At 49.8% G+C, this 17,869-nt stretch overlaps 1 protein-coding gene across 1 annotated transcript; it reads left to right on the forward strand.

Moving 5' to 3' along the window:
• The first annotated feature begins 6,212 nt into the window (after positions 1–6,212).
• On the forward strand, positions 6,213–6,998 carry LOC143885955 (uncharacterized). The gene has a single exon (XM_077389983.1). The coding sequence runs from the start codon at positions 6,213–6,215 to the stop codon at positions 6,996–6,998; it is 786 nt and encodes a 261-aa protein (XP_077246098.1).
• Positions 6,999–17,869: the final 10,871 nt, after the last annotated feature.

The following is a 17,869-nucleotide window of genomic DNA, read 5'->3' on the forward strand; positions in this document are numbered from 1 at the left end:
TTGGACGTAGGAGCCTAATGACCTAGTAAATGGAGTATTAAATTTCAAAATGGATCTATGATCTTGACCATAGTTAGCAAAACATGATACGGCAAAAATACGGGACGGGAAAAATTCGGGTTTAATGCGGCATTGGTTAAAAAAAATGAATAAAACGTGTTTAATACATTTTGGTTTAATAGAAAATCAATCCAACTATTGACTTGAATCAAAGATCCACACAAAGAGCCTCCTTGGTTTAGACTAAATCTCAAAATGATTTGTGGCAGATTGGTGATGTTGAGTAGTTCACAAATAACAGCCGGAGTTCGTTCTCTATGCAACCAAATAACATGCAATTGCAAAATGAAATCGACAACAGAAAGTTGTTTCATAAATGAACCTTTCCTGAACAGTGTCTTCTTATTTGCTCCGACTTCTGGGGAAAGTGGAAATTCCTTCCACGAGCTAAGCACAAGGAAGAAGCAATTGAGAGAATGATACTGAAATTTGGATGTAGATCACAGTAGTTGTTTAAATCCCTTAGTTAGGAGAATCTTCAGCCCACTTCAAATTCCACACAATTTAGCTTATTTAAAGATCATCATTACAAAAGGATCAAGGTCTGAGAATGATTTCACAAGAAATTCTCAGATCTGGTTCTGTATTGAAACCGAGAATATGAGTTTGAAGCCTTTCACTTTTATCAATCCAATTTCATGGCATTTGGTCATGTAAGAATCAACCTAGAAGAAACACTTACAGAAATAGAGGATTGTAAAGAATTGAGTCAAGACTATTACATTTCTGTCATGCTTTCAGCCATTTTAAAAAAAAAAAAAAAACGAACACATGAGGGAGCGATTATGCTATCCTCTTGTAAAAAAAACACAAAACCAAAACCAAACTATTTTTTTCTTCTTTTTCTTCTTCATTTCTTCTCGTACACTGTGGGATCCATTTTCCGGACGCCACATCCGCGGCGGTCGTGCCGCGGGGTATCGAAGGGAGTGTTAATGGGTGACTGTGTTCTCCGTGAACTTGGGACCGAGATTTGAAGTGCACGGAGAAGATAGTCTCAGAGTCGCCACTTAGGTTAGGGCTTAGGACCCATGTCTGCTTTTCCGATGAAATAGGGATAAAGATTTGAATTTCATTGGAGGAGTAGTAACCAAAGCTCTCCTTTAGGTCTGGGCCTAGAACTTGTTATTTTACTTTGTTCTTAAGGCAAGGTCTTTACAGAAATCTGAGTAAGAGATATGGTTACATTCAGGGAAGGTGTTAATCACCCCTCATGTATGGGTAAATTCGGTCTCTTGACTTGATTTGGCGGTTTTAAAGAACTTTATCGAAAAATCTTATCTTTTTATCCTTTATTATAATTAAGCTTAGTTCCTATATGGAAATGAAATGGATTTACAAAGAAATGAAAATAATAGGTTTAAGTGTTATCCGGATTAAGGGCGTGATCAGGATAACTAAAACGAAGAAAACGGAAATGACAAAACATAAATAAAAAATGGTAGGTTTTGATTTCCTCCATTTGTCCAACGCCATCAAAGTGCTAGGCTCTCACCTCTGTCTCTTTTGTCTATAGTGGGACCAGAGACGGGGTGGCGAGATAAAGAGAGGGAATGTAACCCTATTTACAAAGAGAGGTACGTGATTTACATTATAGGATCCGGGGCAAGCAGAACCCTGGATCCTATAACTACCCTATACCGAATTTTATATCATAAATACATAAAGCTGGAAAATAAATGTAATTTTACCGATGAAGTGAGAATGTCTTTCGAAAAGTCAGCGGTGTAACGACACTGATGGGGTCCGGACTCAGCACTGATGGGATCCGGACTCAGCACTGATGGGTCCGAACTCAGCATCCAATTGGCTGCTGGCACGTGGCCCTCACAAGGACCGTTGGAAGGCCAACACCTGTCCCTACTAGGTGTGACACCTGGACCAATCAGGGACTTCCACCTGCCCTCCTTAGGTATGAGACCTGGTCCATACAGAGGCCACCACCTGTCCTGGACAGGTGGCTCAGAACTACCACCTGTCCTAGACAGGTGGCTCAGAATCACTATAAATAGCCTTCACTTGTGCTAAGGTGAGGGATCTGAAAATCAAAACTCTAAGCTTTTGCTCTGACATTGCTCTGCACTCCTGCTCATACTGACTTGAGTGTCGAAGCGCCCGTCCGGAGTACCACTCCGGGTTGGTCCTCTGACCCTTTTCTTTCTTGTCTGTACCCTTGTGCAGCGCAGGACTCCACCAGCCCTTCAGCCGTGACTTGTTAGCCCGAACCATCTAGCCCTACCATAACCTGTTACCAATTTTAGACCTAACAGATTTGGCGCCATCCGTGGGACCCCGCAACAAAAAGCTGTTCGGAACCTCACTTAAGCAATGGTAGGAAAACACGGAAAGCATATGCCAACCTCCCGGACGACCCGGGCTACAGCCCCCCGCGAAGGGAGAAGCGAGCGATTGGCCTCGCAGATAGAGGTCGGGGCGCCAGGGGAGCGCAGTCCGACTCGCTCGGACCGTTCAGACCCTACCCCGACCCCAAGGGAGATGCGGGCCCTTTTTCAAGAGATGATTGCTGTAATTGCGCAGTTTAGAAATCCGGCCACCGCACTCCAGCAGCACCCAGCCGAAACCTCTCAGCCCGCCCAGGGGAGGGGAAGCTCCCGCCGAGAGCACACGCCTCCTCCCCGGGAGCAGACTCGCCACTCTACAAGACGAGATCACCTCTCCCGGGACAAGCATGTGCGTCCCGAGCCTCGCCTACATCACCGGTCACCATCTCCCTCCGTACAAAGGCATGGCAGCAAGAGAGACGCCACGCACAGAGAGGGCTCGCGGCACCGGCGAAGAAGTCCGGCCAGTCAGTCCGGATCGGCTATGAGCCCGCCAGCAAGGAGAGAGAGGCCCGTCCACCGGGCTGAGGAAAGAGAGGACCCGGTGTTGCGAAGGATCCAGCAGATCGACCACCGGATCGAAGAGCTCGCCAGAGAGCAGGGCCGACCTGCCTCCCGGATCTTCACAAGTGCTCAACCATTTTCAGACAGAGTGCTCAGCGCGGAGGCCCCCGCGGGCTGGAAGATGCCCCAGGTTCCGCAGTATGACGGGACCACCGACCCCGTGGACCACCTGGAGACTTTCAGGACCACAATGCTCCTCCACGGGGCGTCGGATGGATTCCTTTGCCAGGCATTCCCCACCACGTTAACCGGAGCAGCGCGGGACTGGTACTCGCGGCTTAAGCCCAGGTCCGTGGACAATTTTGATGATTTTGGAGATAACCTGGCCCGCCATTTCATGAGCAGCAGGAGACCCAGGAAGACGACCGCTTCGCTGATGGCCCTCAGGCAGGGAGATGATGAGGCCTTGAAAGTGTTCGTTGGTCGCTTTAACAGGGAAGCTCTCCAGGTCCCTAACCTGGATCCCTCCGCGGCCACGAATGCCCTTCTGGCCGGTGTCCGATCAACTAATTTCAGGCGAGCAGTGGCTCGGCGCAACCCGCAGTCTCTCGCGGACCTGATGGCCGGGGCGGAGGAGTACATCTCGGTGGAGGAAACTCTCGCCGCCCTGGACTCCGCTGGCAGGAGAAGGTCCGAGGAGAAGAACCCTACCAAGCAGCGTAGGGATGATAAGTCTCAGAAGAAGGAGAGAAGCCCTCCCCGCAGGGAGAGAAGCCCTTCTCGAAAGGGGAGAAGCCCCCAAGCGAGAGAGCATTACACGCGGCTGACCGCGTCCAGAGCACAAATCCTGGCAGCCATTCGGAAAGAGGACTTCATCCGTTGGCCGGAGAGGCAAAACTCATCGACGAAGAAAAACATGTCCCAGTACTGCAGGTTCCACAAGGACCACGGCCACGACACCAACGCGTGCCTTCATCTGAAGGAGGAGATCGAGCAGTTAATCAGCCGTGGGTACCTTGGAAGGTACTTGAAGAATGATGACAACAAAAGTGAACGCAAGGAAAAGCCGAAGCCCAGAGGCAGAAGCCCTCGCGGCGCTCAACCTCTAGGCGACCGCATTCAAGCTCCGGCCCCGGCCAGCCCCCCTCCTCATGTACCTCAACCTCAACCTCATGGTGTTATTGGTACCATTTCAGGAGGGCCGACCGCAGGAAGAACCTCTTCATTAGCCCGCAGGACATATGCCCGGCAGGTGAACGCCGTCCATACCTGCAGCAAGAAGGCCAGGCTAGAGAACGAGATATCTTTTTCAGATGCAGATCTCGATGGCCTGATCCTCCCGCATGATGATGCCCTGGTCATCACCATGCTGGTGGCCAATTGGGAAATGAAGAAGATCTTGGTCGACAACGGGAGTTCCGCAGACGTCCTCTATTATCACGCTTTCGAGCGGATGCTGATCGGAACCGACCGCCTGAAGCCGGCCAACTCGGATCTGTTCGGGTTCTCAGGAGAAGTTGTCAAAGTCGAAGGGCAGATCGAGCTTCCAGTTCTTATCGGGGAGCCGCCCTGCCAGTCCGTCGCCATGGTAAACTTCTTGGTGGTAAGGGCCAAGTCGGCCTACAATGCTATCTTGGGCCGCCCCGGCCAAAATCTCCTCCGAGCCGTTCCTTCCGCCTATCATCAGAAGATGAAGTTCAGTACACCAGGGGGTGTAGGGGAAGTCAGAGGGGACCAGCCCCAGTCGAGGCAGTGCTATGCAGCGGCGCTGAAAGGAAAGAATGCGTCTGAATCTCTGCCGATCGAGCTGTTTGATCTAAGGGAAGAAACCCAAATCACAGTAAACGAGCCGGCCGAGGACGTCATATCTGTCCCGTTATATAGCGATGACGACCAGAGGGTTGTTCAGATCGGCTCTGCCCTGCCAGAGGCCGCGCAGCAGGATCTTGCTCAGTTCCTCAGGGCCAATGCAGATGTCTTTGCCTGGGCTCCTTCAGACATGCCCGGAATCGACCCTGCAATTAGCACCCATGAGCTCGCGGTTGATCAGACCTGCAAGCCCGTGAAGCAGAAGAGGAGGCACTTTGCACCAGATAGGCGAAGGGCCATCAGAGAAGAGGTGGAAAGGCTTCTGAAGGCAGACTTCATTCGCGAGATCCAGTATCCGGACTAGCTCGCGAATGTTGTGATGGTGAAGAAGTCTAATGGGAAGTGGAGGACGTGCATAGATTTTACAGACCTGAACAAGGCCTGCCCGAAGGACAGCTACCCGCTCCCAAAGATTGATCAGCTCATCGACGCTACCGCAGGTCACGAGCTGTTAAGCTTCATGGACGCCTTCTCAGGATATAATCAGATCAGAATGCATGAGCCCGACATTCCGAAGACATCCTTTGTAACCGATCAGGGGACTTATTGCTATCGAGTTATGCCTTTCGGACTGAAGAACGCAGGAGCCACCTACCAGCGGCTTGTCAACAGGTTGTTCAAAGAGCAAATCGGCCGCAATATGGAAGTCTACGTGGACGATATGCTGGTCAAGAGCAGAGCTGCCTGTAATCATGTTGCCGACCTCGAAGAAGCATTTCAAGTCTTGAGGGAACACAACATGAAGCTTAATCCGACCAAGTGTACGTTCGGCGTCGGAGCGGGCAAGTTTTTGGGCTTCATGGTAAGCCAGAGAGGGATCGAAGCGAATCCTGAAAAAATCAAGGCGGTGATGGAGCTGACTCCATCCAGAACTATCAGAGAGGTACAGCGCCTGATCGGACTAGTGGCTGCCCTGGGGCAGTTCATCTCTAAGTCCGCAGAAAGATGTCTTCCGTTCTTCAACGCAGTCAAGGGTATAAAAACCGCGCCCTGGACTCCGGAGTGCCAAGCGGCGTTTGAGGAGCTGAAGCAGTACTTGTCCTCTCCACCGTTACTTTCGAAGCCAGAGCCAGGAGAAGAGCTGATTCTGTATCTCTCAGCGGGACTTTTGACAGTCGCAGCAGTACTGATCAGAGAGGAGTACCACCAACAAAAGCCAATCTACTACGTCAGTAAGGTCCTCCATGATACAGAGACAAGATATCAGCGGGTCGAGAAGCTCGTATACGCCCTCGTTATGGCGGCCAGAAAATTAAGGCCGTATTTCTAGGCGCATACGATCAAAGTCCTGACAGGACAGCCCCTGAGGCAGATCCTCCACCGCCCAGACACTTCAGGTCGTCTTGTGAAGTGGGCCGTGGAGCTCAGCGAGTTTGACATCAAATATCTGCCCAGGCCGGCAATCAAAGCCCAGGTTCTTGCGGATTTCATAGCTGAATGTACCATGCCAGATTCAAACCCGGGGCAGAAGCAACGCTTCCTACAGCAGCAGAACCGGCTATATCCGAGCATCAGGTCGAAGCCGAAGCGGTTCCGCTTACAGGGCCCGAGGATGCACCTCCTCTGACCAGTCCGCTTCCGTGTTCTGAAGAGCCGCTCTGGAAGGTGTATGTTGACGGATCTTCAAATAAAGGTGGCAGCGGCGCCGGGCTAATCCTCACAGGGCCAGATGATTTCGTCCTGAATTATGCCTTGAGGTTTGGATTCCGTGCATCAAACAATGAGGCAGAGTACGAAGCTCTCATCGCCGGAATGAACCTCGCCGCTCAGGCCCGCGCTCAGAAACTGAAAGCGTACTGTGATTCGCAGCTAGTCGTATGTCAGATTCAAGGAGTATATGAGGCCCGTGAAGAGCGAATGATCAAATATCTGCAAAGGGTCCGTGTCCTGGCCGGCAAGTTCGAAAGTTTTGAGCTCATCAGAGTCCCCCGGGCTGAAAATACAAAGGCTGATGTGCTCTCAAAGCTAGCGGCTTCAGGCTACACCGCTCTCAAAGAAATTCGTATGGAGTTCCTAAAGACCTCCAGTATTGATGACCAGCCCGTCGTTGTAATGCAGATCGACGACGAGCCGTGCTGGATGGATGAGATCTTCAGATATTTGCGCAGCGGAGAACTCCCTGGGGAGAAAAAAGAGGCCCGGAAAATCGTGCAGCGGGAAGCAAGGTTTTCATTTGACGGCGAGACTCTGTACAAGAGATCTTACACCCTCCCGTACTTGTAGTGTCTCCGGCCAACCGACGCCCTGTATGCCCTGCGAGAGACCCATGAGGGGATTTGCGGAGAACACCTTGGGGGCAAGGCCCTGGCCATCAAAGTCCTTCTAAGAGGCCTGTACTGGCCTACATTGAGACAAGATGCACTGAGCCTTGTGAAGAAGTGCGAGAAGTGTCAGAAATTTTCTCCCGCCGTTCACCAGCCTGCCGTGCCAATGGCTCCGATCATCAGCCCTCTCCCTTTTGCTATCTGGGGAATGGACATCTTAGGTCCTTTTCCGCCGGCCTCCGGAGGCCGCGAGTTCGTCGTTGTCGCCATCGACTACTTTACGAAGTGGGTAGAAGCTGAACCCTGGCCAAGATCACCGAGCAGAACGTCCAGAACTTTTTCTGGAAATTAGTGGTGTGCAGATTCGGGATACCCCGGGTCCTCATAACGGACAATGGCAAACAGTTCGACTCGAGGAATTTCAGAAAGTTTTGTGCGGATCTGAAGATTGAGCAAAGGTTCACTTCCGTGGCCCACCCTCAGACGAATGGGCAGACCGAAGTGACGAACAGGACTCTGCTGCAGGGGATAAAGAAGAGACTGGATGATAAGGCCGGACGCTGGGCTGACGAGCTGTACCATGTGCTCTGGGCATATCGGACTACCCCACGCACTGCAACGGGTGAGTCGCCTTTCAATCTCTCCTTCGGAACAGAGGCTGTGATCCCGGTTGACATCGGCGTTCCTTCCCCAAGAATTGTTCACTTCAATGAACAGCTTAATGGGGAGGGGCTCCGTGCCAACCTCGACTTGCTTGAAGAGGTCCGTGAGGAGTCACAGATCAGGGCCGCATCGTATAAGCAAAAGGTGTCTAGATACCATGACACGAAGATCCGACCAAGGGAGTTCCGCACAGGCGACCTAGTTTTGAGGAAAGCGGCCGTCTCCCAGCCAAGAAGGGTGGGCAAACTCTCCCCGACTTGGGAAGGGCCGTACCGAGTCAAAGAGGTCATCCGTCCAGGAAGCTACCGCCTAGATACACTTGACGAGCAGCTGCTGCCGCACGCCTGGAATTCCAGAAATCTTCGAATATATTATCAATAGTCTTTTTCTTTTGCCTTTGAAGGCCTGTAAAGAATCTCTGTAATGAAATTTCAAAAAGAAATAAAGTGGAGTTGTCACTAAACTATGTCCCTCACTTTTGAGTCACTAATATATGCCAACTCCTCCAAAAAGACTCTAAGTGTTTGCAGACTTAGCTCTCATTCTAAGTGTTTGCAGACTTAGAGAACAGCGGTGGAGCACTCCGGCGCGTTCAATTTGGTGTGGAGACCAGTTCTGACCACATGGACCCGCCCTAGTGAAGACCACCTCAAAAGACCTGCCCGGCCTAGCCGTCTACATCCGAAGCCGGCCAGGATATGGCGCAATCGCTAAACGCCAAAACACCTGTCCGCCCTAGCCGTCTACAGCATCTGCCGGACAGGATACGGCGCAAACGCCAGGCGCCAAAAGACTCTAAGTGTTTGCAGACTTAGCTCTCATTCTAAGTGTTTGCAGACTTAGAGAACAGCGGTGGAGCACTCCGGCGCGTCCAATTTGGTGTGGAGACCAGTTCCGACCACATGGACCCGCCCTAGTGAAGACCACCTCAAAAGACCTGCCCGGCCTAGCCGTCTACATCCGAAGCCGGCCAGGATATGGCGCAATCGCTAAACGCCAAAACACCTGTCCGGCCTAGCCGTCTACAGCATCTGCCGGACAGGATACGGCGTAAACGCCAGGCGCCAAAAAGACTCTAAGTGTTTGCAGACTTAGCTCTCATTCTAAGTGTTTGCAGACTTAGAGAACAGCGGTGGAGCACTCCGGCGCGTCCAATTTGGTGTGGAGACCAGTTCCGACCACATGGACCCGCCCTAGTGAAGACCACCTCAAAAGACCTGCCCGGCCTAGCCGTCTACATCCGAAGTCGGCCAGGATATGACGCAATCGCTAAACGCCAAAACACCTGTCCGGCCTAGCCGTCTACAGCATCTGCCGGACAGGATACGGCGCAAACGCCAGGCGCCAAAAAGACTCTAAGTGTTTGCAGACTTAGCTCTCATTCTAAGTGTTTGCAGACTTAGAGAACAGCGGTGGAGCACTCCGGCACGTCCAATTTGGTGTGGAGACCAGTTCCGACCACATGGACCCGCCCTAGTGAAGACCACCTCAAAAGACCTGCCCGGCCTAGCCGTCTACATCCGAAGCCGGCCAGGATATGGCGCAATCGCTAAACGCCAAAACACCTGTCCGGCCTAGCCGTCTACAGCATCTGCCGGACAGGATACGGCTCAAACGCCAGGCGCCAAAAAGACTCTAAGTGTTTGCAAACTCGGAGACAGAAGTGGATCAGTCCGGCTAATGACATCCGGTTGACCACTCCGGCTCGGCAGAGAAATGAGGAAGAAGCACAGACAACATACGTACAAAAACAAGATAGCCGTACACACAGTTAGACAAAAGTTGAATTTGTATTCGTATTACAAAAGTGCTCTTTTCGCCGAGCTGGCTTACAAAGATTGAGCCTCTCAGGCCATTACAAAAAATTTACAAAAAATAAGAACAGGAGTTCTGCCCGGCCACTCAAGCCTCCCCGTCGGCCACCTCGTCGGTGACCATCTCTGCAGTAAGGGCTGCATCCTGGCCGGCCTCGGCGGTTGGAGGGATGACCTCGGAAGCCAGAGCGACTTCCTGTTCTACCTCGTTGGGTTGGGAGGAGCCCACTTCACCTTCTTCCTCCTCGTCCTCTTCATCCTCTGGAGGTGCGTACGGGACGTCCAGTCCGTCCAGAGAGATGTCGGGGTAAGCCTTCTTAACCTGCTCAGAGCAGAGGAGGAACCCCGCCTTATAGGCTTGGAGGCCCAGGTTGAAGAACTGTGTGTCCTTCCTCTCTTCGACCTCCCGTACTGCCACTTTTACGGCAGCCTCGACAGCCGCCTTTTCCCTCTGGTCGGCTCTCTCCCTCGCAGTTAGGAGATCCTGTACGGCTTGGTTCTTGACCCTCTGCACCTCGTCCTTGAGACTGTTGCATTCGGCCTCTTTGACCTGGACGATTTCACTAAGTCCGTCCTTGTCCCTCTGGAGCTCGCCCTTCTCGGACTGTATCTGTGTGAGCGTGTCAGAGAAGAGATAACTCTTCTTTGCCATGTCTCTTGAGTATACTTGAAGCTGATAGAGGGCGGAGGCGATCGCCTCTGCGCAGATCTCCGGTGCCTCTTTCTCGACTTCTCGTCGGTCACTCGGGAGGACGCCCTGGAACATCAGTTATGTGGCCACCCGGCTATCACCCAGGCCGGTGTCCGTCTTTTGCACCGCCCAGTTTGGGCGAAAAACATTATCAGCCCTCGCCGCCGTGGCGGCGGGGATACCCAGCACTGGCCCGCTGTGCCGGGGCTCTGCCTCCCGTGCAGACCCTGAGCTCTGCCCGGTGAGGCTTGGCCGGCTCGGCTTGAATGCGAGCTTGTGAGTCGCTCGGCTACTTTTGAGGGGATTAGCCAGCGCGACCATCGCCGGGGTTGACTCCGGCGCCTTCCTTTTCTTGCCCTTAGGTTGGGGCTGCTCATGCGTTGGGGACGATTGGGAGCTCTGCCTTATTCTGTCCATCATGGACATCTGCTTCACCATTTCTGAACGTGAAAAACAGAACAGAGTTAGAACTACAAAAAGGGGGGGCGGGGCGAAGGAGTCAGAGAAAAAGAAAGGAACAATTCAAAATATAAGAGCTGGCCTAAGAACATTTACGTACGTGCCGGCGTCGCACGGCTGACACCGAGCTCCACCAGGACGGCCTCCTCGGAGAATTCCGAGCAGTTTGTTTGACCGCGCTTTAGCTCTTCTTTGATCAAAATAAAGGTCATGTAGTCGTAGCCTTTGAGGACCGGCTTTCGACTAAGACTCTTGGTGTCCGGCGTTCTCCACTCCAACGAGAACGGCCATTGGGAGCTCTGCTCGGTGTCCCAAGCATAGAAAAACCTGTTCTTCCATGTGTGAATGGAAGTAGGTATGCCAATGATCATTTTCACTTCGGGCCGTTGGCTGATGTAGATCCAACCGCCATCCTTATGCCTCTTCAGATGCGCACACATTCTGAAGACGGGCAGGGTGGGGTTCCTACGGACACGGACTCCCAAGAGGTGCAGGAAGCCGACCAGCGTCCTCCAAGAGTTCGGCACGACCTGTGTGACCGCCAGCCCGTAATAATTCAGCACCTCAACAAAAAATGGATGCAAGGGAAGTCTGAGCCCAGCCCGTAAGGCTTCTTCGTATAGGCATAGATCTGCACTATCGTTGCTGGCCCGGTCCCCTTCAACGGCCGCCCTCAAAGGGTACCGGTCAGGAATACAGTATTTCCCTCGGATGGCCTGAAGTTTGCCCGGGCCTAGATGATTCACCTCGTACAGAGCCCCAACGTTGTACTGCGGGTTGGCCTCCATCCGTGCCTCTGCTATTATCTCTACGGGTGCGCGCGGCAAGCGAGGAACTTCAATATGTTCTTCGTCGTCGCTGGTTTCTACCCGGTGCGGTCCGTCCCCACGGACCGGGATTGTGTCTAAGTCCACAATCTCTTCCTCTCCGCTCTCCTCGTCTACTACAATTATTACCTCCTCGTCCTCAACACCAGCCTCCGCAGGAGAGGCCGGTCCCGTCCTCTCCGACGCCCCGGACCCACTACTACTACTAGTCGAGCCGGACTCCTTTGAGCCGGAGTCCGACTCGGAACTAGTGCTAGACATTAAAAAGGAACAAAAGAAAAGCTAAAAGAAATTACCGAACTGAGGTGCTGACTGAAGATCTCCGGGCTCACTGATCCGTGACGGGCAGAAAATCGACTAGCCGAACAGTAGAGAAGGAGAGGAGAATGTAAAAAGTGAAAAATGAGGAGTAAAAATTCTGGTATATATAGGCTTGGAAGAGCGGGAAAAATCCCGCCCTTTTCCCACCAGCCGGAGTGCGCCACGTCGCCTGCCGCATTAAATGCGCCGCTTGCATTAAATGCGCCGCTCCGCATTAAATGCAAGGTACAAGTTCCAAAGCGCTAAGTGATGACGCCTGGAAGACAACATATCTGTCCGCCCTGGCCGTTCAACGCCGAAGCCGGACAGGATATGGCACAATCGCAACACGACAAAATACCTGCCCGACTTTGCCGCCCAGAAGGCTTAGCCGGACAGGATATGACGAGTTGGCTGGAAGGCAACATATCTGTCCGGCCTGGCCGTTCAACGCCGAAGCCGGACAGGATATGGCGCAATCGCAACACGACAAAATACCTGCCCGACTTTGCCGCCCAGAAGGCTTAGCCGGACACGATATGACGCGTTGGCTGGAAGGCAACATATCTGTCCGGCCTGGCCGTTCAACGCCGAAGCCGGACAGAATATGGCGCAATCGCTACGCGACAAAACACCAGCCCGACTTTGCCGCCAGAAGGCTTAGCCGGACAGGATATGATGCGTCCGCTAGACAACAGAGAAGCTGTCCGGCCTAGCCGCCCCGTCCAGGAGATCTGCCCGGCAACGACGCCCAGAGAATTTCGCCGGCCAGACTTCTGGTTCGAATTTTGATCAGACTGGATTGCACAGGGGCTCCTGTCTGGCCGTGCTCCTTCAGGCCAGGCCACAAAACCGGACCAGGCCGCCCAGAGGCCCCTGGCCACTGCAGTTCTTCTGGCCCCCAGATGAGGCCGGCCTCAGATGCCCAGAGGCCTCAAGGCCGGCCAGATGCTGTTTTAACCCTCTTTTTGCTTCCCCTGGCCGCTGTCACGACTCGGAGAACCAGGGGGCAACTGATGGGGTCCGGACTCAGCACTGATGGGATCCGGACTCAGCACTGATGGGTCCGAACTCAGCATCCAATTGGCTGCTGGCACGTGGCCCTCACAAGGACCGTTGGAAGGCCAACACCTGTCCCTACTAGGTGTGACACCTGGACCAATCAGGGACTTCCACCTGCCCTCCTTAGGTATGAGACCTGGTCCATACAGAGGCCACCACCTGTCCTGGACAGGTGGCTCAGAACTACCACCTGTCCTAGACAGGTGGCTCAGAATCACTATAAATAGCCTTCACTTGTGCTAAGGTGAGGGATCTGAAAATCAAAACTCTAAGCTTTTGCTCTGACATTGCTCTGCACTCCTGCTCATACTGACTTGAGTGTCGAAGCGCCCGTCCGGAGTACCACTCCGGGTTGGTCCTCTGACCCTTTTCTTTCTTGTCTGTACCCTTGTGCAGCGCAGGACTCCACCAGCCCTTCAGCCGTGACTTGTTAGCCCGGACCATCCAGCCCTACCATAACCTGTTACCAATTTTAGACCTAACAGACACTATTCGGATGGTGTAGCTCTGAGTCCTCCAAAAATTCGGCAGAACAACAACGCTAGGTGAGTAGGGTAGCTCCAAGTTCACCGACATTCGGCAGAACAACGACACTAGTTGAGTGATGTCGCTTTGAGTCCTCGAAAATCCGGCAGAATACATACGCCTAGTGTGAGCTCCCTAAGTATTTCTCTACTTTCTCTCTTTCTGACAAAGAAACTAGGATTTTTGGAGAGTACTTTCTCGAAAATAACGGAAAACGGAGGAAATAGAGGTTTTCTACTGAAAATTAACTTCAGAATCATTTAAAATCTCTCTGGTTGATTTAAAATCTGATTTTTACACTTACCCCCCTCTCTATATATAGGGCTCAGGTCCTAAATCCCAACCCGCAATTTTAAAATACAAGGTACGATTTTAAATTGCATGTTGCTATTTTAAAATCGCCTGGTGCGATTTAGGGGACCTCTCTAGGTCGGTTGAGGGTATTTTTGGTATTTTAGGGAGTTTCGACGGGCCGCAACTCTTTCGTTTGGACTCCGAATTGCGCGCGGCCAGATCCGTTTGACTGCTTGCTGCAAGGAGAATCCAATGAACCTTATTTCATACTTTGAAGTGGCATAGGCAATTTCGGTGTGTTTGAAATCAGGTTTCTAGGTTTTTCGGGTGTTTCGAGAACTTTTAAAGACCATAACTCCTTTGTTTGGACCCCAAATCGTGCGTGGTTAGATCCGTTGGACTCCTTGCGGTGAGGAGAATCTAATAAACCTAGTTACACGCTTTGAAATTGTGTACGCAATTTTGCACGTCTTTTTACTCCAAATTAAGTTTAGGCAAATGCTGTGTGAAAAAGAGCTTATTTGGTTGTGCTGTTAAAGGCGGGTGCCGTGTGAAAAAGGGCTTTTGGGTTTTAATTTTGGGACAAATTCATTCTTGAGAAGTATTTCTTGTTTCGCGAACCAGAGAAAGATCTAGAGAAAGAGAACAGGGGCCTTGGGTTTGGAGAGAGAAGAAGATAGGACTGATGGCATTTTTATAATTAGGAAAGGGCAAAGGGGTAAATTTGGAAAATTTGAAAAAAATGCTTTTTGCACGTTTAAATCGCATTTTAAACGATCTCTCTCAATTCCACCGTTTTAGTGCGTGTTTGGCGTACCGTTTAAAACGCCGTTTGGCGTTTGAAACACCGTTTTGGGGCCAAATGGCCGTTTGGGAGTGTTTGGGTGCGCAGCCTCCGTTTGAAACGCCGTTTGAAACACCGTTTTGAACCCTCAAAACGGTGTTTTGCAAACGGAGGGGGAGAGGTCCGTTTGCAAAACGCCGTTTTGAACGGAGTTTTGGATTTTGGGTTTTTACATGTTTACCCTCACCAAACCCATTTTTACACCTTTGTTTTTTTGGAAGAGCTTACATTACACCGTACAAAATCTCTGATTATGATTAATTTGGAAGGATATTATCATAAATTGTAAGTCTCTCTAAACAAAATTTGAATTGGGTTTGTTCCGATTATCTTTTTTTCAAGCCTAAAAAAAGTAAGAAATTTTAGAAATATTTTTCCTTCCCTAACTTTTCCACAAAATTCTTGCCATACAAATATGACCATAGGGGCCTTCTATACATGCATAATTCTTTGAAAAAAGACCTCTCTTTTACTGGATTACACGTCTCGTAATGGCTCCGTGGAAGATAGGCAGTGGGCGGAACCAGAGTTTATCGGCCGAACCACCGACAAATAATCTGGATGTGAAAGATAGTGGGGCCACCTGCAAAATTATGAGGATATCGTGTATTTATGAGTCAAAAGGTGGGTCCCACTTTTTTAAGATATGATAGTGGGACCCACTAGTCCACTACCCTACCCATCACCATGTGAGAAACTTGTATGTTTTTTCCTGAATTGAAAATGATTTCCCACCTCCTCTTTAGCATACCCTATACCTTTTGTTTTGTATTTTTTTGGCAATGATGTTTAATTTTAGTAGTGTTTGAATGAGATCCTAATGACCTTTTAATATTTGGCCTAATGAGAGAGTAGTTGAGTTACATTGAGGCCAACCAAACAATGCCCTTTTTGGTCATTTTACCACTAAAACTCTGTTTTGTGGCATTTGCAACCAAACACACAATACCTCCGTTTGCCGTTTAATATGCCGTTTTGATCTGGCCAACCAAACATGAAAACGCCGTTTGGCAAAACACCGTTTTGAACCAAAACACCGTTTTGCAAAACGGCGTTTTAAACGCTATTTCAAACGGTACGCCAAACACACCCTTAAACGGCATCAAGCATTTCAAACGTCGTTATATTCGGCTAGCCATTAATACGTTCGGCTAGCCATTAATATGAGTTTTGTTTGAAAAAAAGAAAACGCCGTTCTGCTAACTATAATCTTGACCGCCATATTGACTTAGGACACTACGTTATTAGTTATTTTTTATTTTTTTATACTTTTATGGAAAGTCGGTGATGGGATTAAGATTTTGTTTCCGTAGGATTGGTGTCGTTCTTTCTTTTCTTTTCTTTTCATTAGGATTAGTATCTTGTTTTTTCTTCTTAAGTTGGAAGTTTTACATTTTTTATAGCATTAGTTTCCTGTTTTTGTTGGTCTCTTAAGTCAACAATAGTTATAAATTGGCTACAGTTAGTTGATTTGGTTGGATTCAGTTTCTTTTATTTTTTCTATAATAGCATGTATGTACATGAAAAGGTTGTGAATATTGAAGAAAGAAAGAACCTCTCTCTCTCTCTATCTTCTTCCGTAATAGATTCAAAGGCGTATTTTCAGATAGCATGCTTCTACTACAATTTTCATTTGATCTGCTGTGTTAGTTGGTATCAGAGTAGGGATTTACCTAGGCTGAAGGAAACTCGAAATGGAGAGAACAATTCTAACGACGTTGATCGTGGAGAAGTCCTTATGATGGCCGAATTTCTTGAGTTCCAATATGAAAATCAACGAGTGCTACAATGTTTGGAGGCAGCAATTGAGAGGCTCATGGCGGGATCGCAGCAACGGCAGATCTTGTGCCAACAAAGGGGCTCACAAGAAGTCTGTTCGAGGGCGCATTCCTGAGCATGTTCCTACTCCGATTAGGCCTTAGACCTATGAGAACTCCAATGAGGATGATAAATATGCTGAAGGAGTGTTTGTGAGATAAGGCGGCAATGGAGGTTATCACGAAGATGGAGATCGGAATACGAGAGATTTTCGTATGAAGATTGGCCTTCCCACTTTCAATGGTGATCTTCATATTGAAGATTTCTTGGATTGTCAAGAAAAGGTCCAGCAGTTCTTTGATTGTATGGGGATTCCAGAGGAGAAAAAGTTAAGCTTGTAGCCTACGAGCTTGAGGGTGGAGCCTCAGCATGATGGGAACAATTACAACTTTTCCGGCGCAGCAAGGAAAGGCACTTGTGCAAACATAGATGGAGATGAAGAAGTTGTTGAGAGCGAGATTCGTACGGCCAGACTATGAGCAAATATTATTTCAGCAGTATCAGAATTGCAGCTAGGGGGAATCGTACTATGCAGATCTATACAGAATAATTTCATAGACTCTCATCGCATAACGATTTAATGGAATCTGAAGGATGGCCAAGGCATTTCACATGTGATTCAATGGAGCTCTTCTCTGATTTTGTCGAGTAGCTAGCATGACTGGTAGGATGATCAGCAAGGACCACCTTGCAAGGCTAATGACTCATGAACTGGATATGGGACAGGCTAGAGCAAACAAAAGACCTCTAATTCTGATGTAGCCGCCTTTTGGACATGGGATCACAGGGATGATGCGTTCACCCCACATCATACAGAACTAAAACATTATGGAGTTGAAACGATGCTTCCAATCCTTTGCCCATTGACAGAGCTCCTTTAGGGCTCCATCATCTTTGACACGTGGAGTTGAAGTTTAGACTGGGCTCACTGATCTCTTTTGCAGAGTCAGTGATTGAATTATAGGGTACCATTTGGGGTGGACTGTAAGATCCCACATCAGAAAGGGAGAGAAAGATCTTGGGCTACATATGTGAATCCTCTTCCTCCCTTTGTAGATGTGATTTCAGCATCTTCAAAGGGCGGGCTCCGTGGAGTGGGTTGGGCACTGTTATGGTATTTGAAAACAAAATCGGGGAGAGTGGAAAAGCCTAGAACCGAACAATATTTACATAGCAAGGTTGGGGCGTGACAGTTGCCAAATTATATTTTCAAAAGCCATGATGTCTAAAGATTGTCGGCTTACGTGGTGTGCTTGTTCACTCCTCCAAAATCCAAGCAAAATTCCCCCAAATCTAGAGAATTTGCAAGGAAATTGCCCCTTCCCTCCCTGGCCCCCTACACGTAGCGGAAAAACCTCGCTCTACCACACGAAAAACCAAGGGTGGAAAAACCCTCATATCCAATAGCCTTCGTTTGGAAAGACATCTGCACTTCACTCATCTCCAGTGATCGGAAGCCTTCACTCATCCACCATAATCGCTGAAAAAACCAAAGGGGAAGAGAGACCTTATAGCGGAAAAAACAAAGGAAAA

This window comes from Tasmannia lanceolata, unplaced genomic scaffold (assembly GCF_043159265.1).
Source record: "Tasmannia lanceolata isolate RefF3 unplaced genomic scaffold, GAP_Taslan_0.1 ptg000011l, whole genome shotgun sequence".
Classification (NCBI taxonomy): Eukaryota; Viridiplantae; Streptophyta; class Magnoliopsida; order Canellales; family Winteraceae; genus Tasmannia; species Tasmannia lanceolata.

Coding starts and splice junctions, on each gene's coding strand:
- LOC143885955 (XM_077389983.1), top strand. CDS start 6,213: ATGTACCATGCCAGATTCAAACCCGGGGCAGAAGCAACGCTTCCTACA.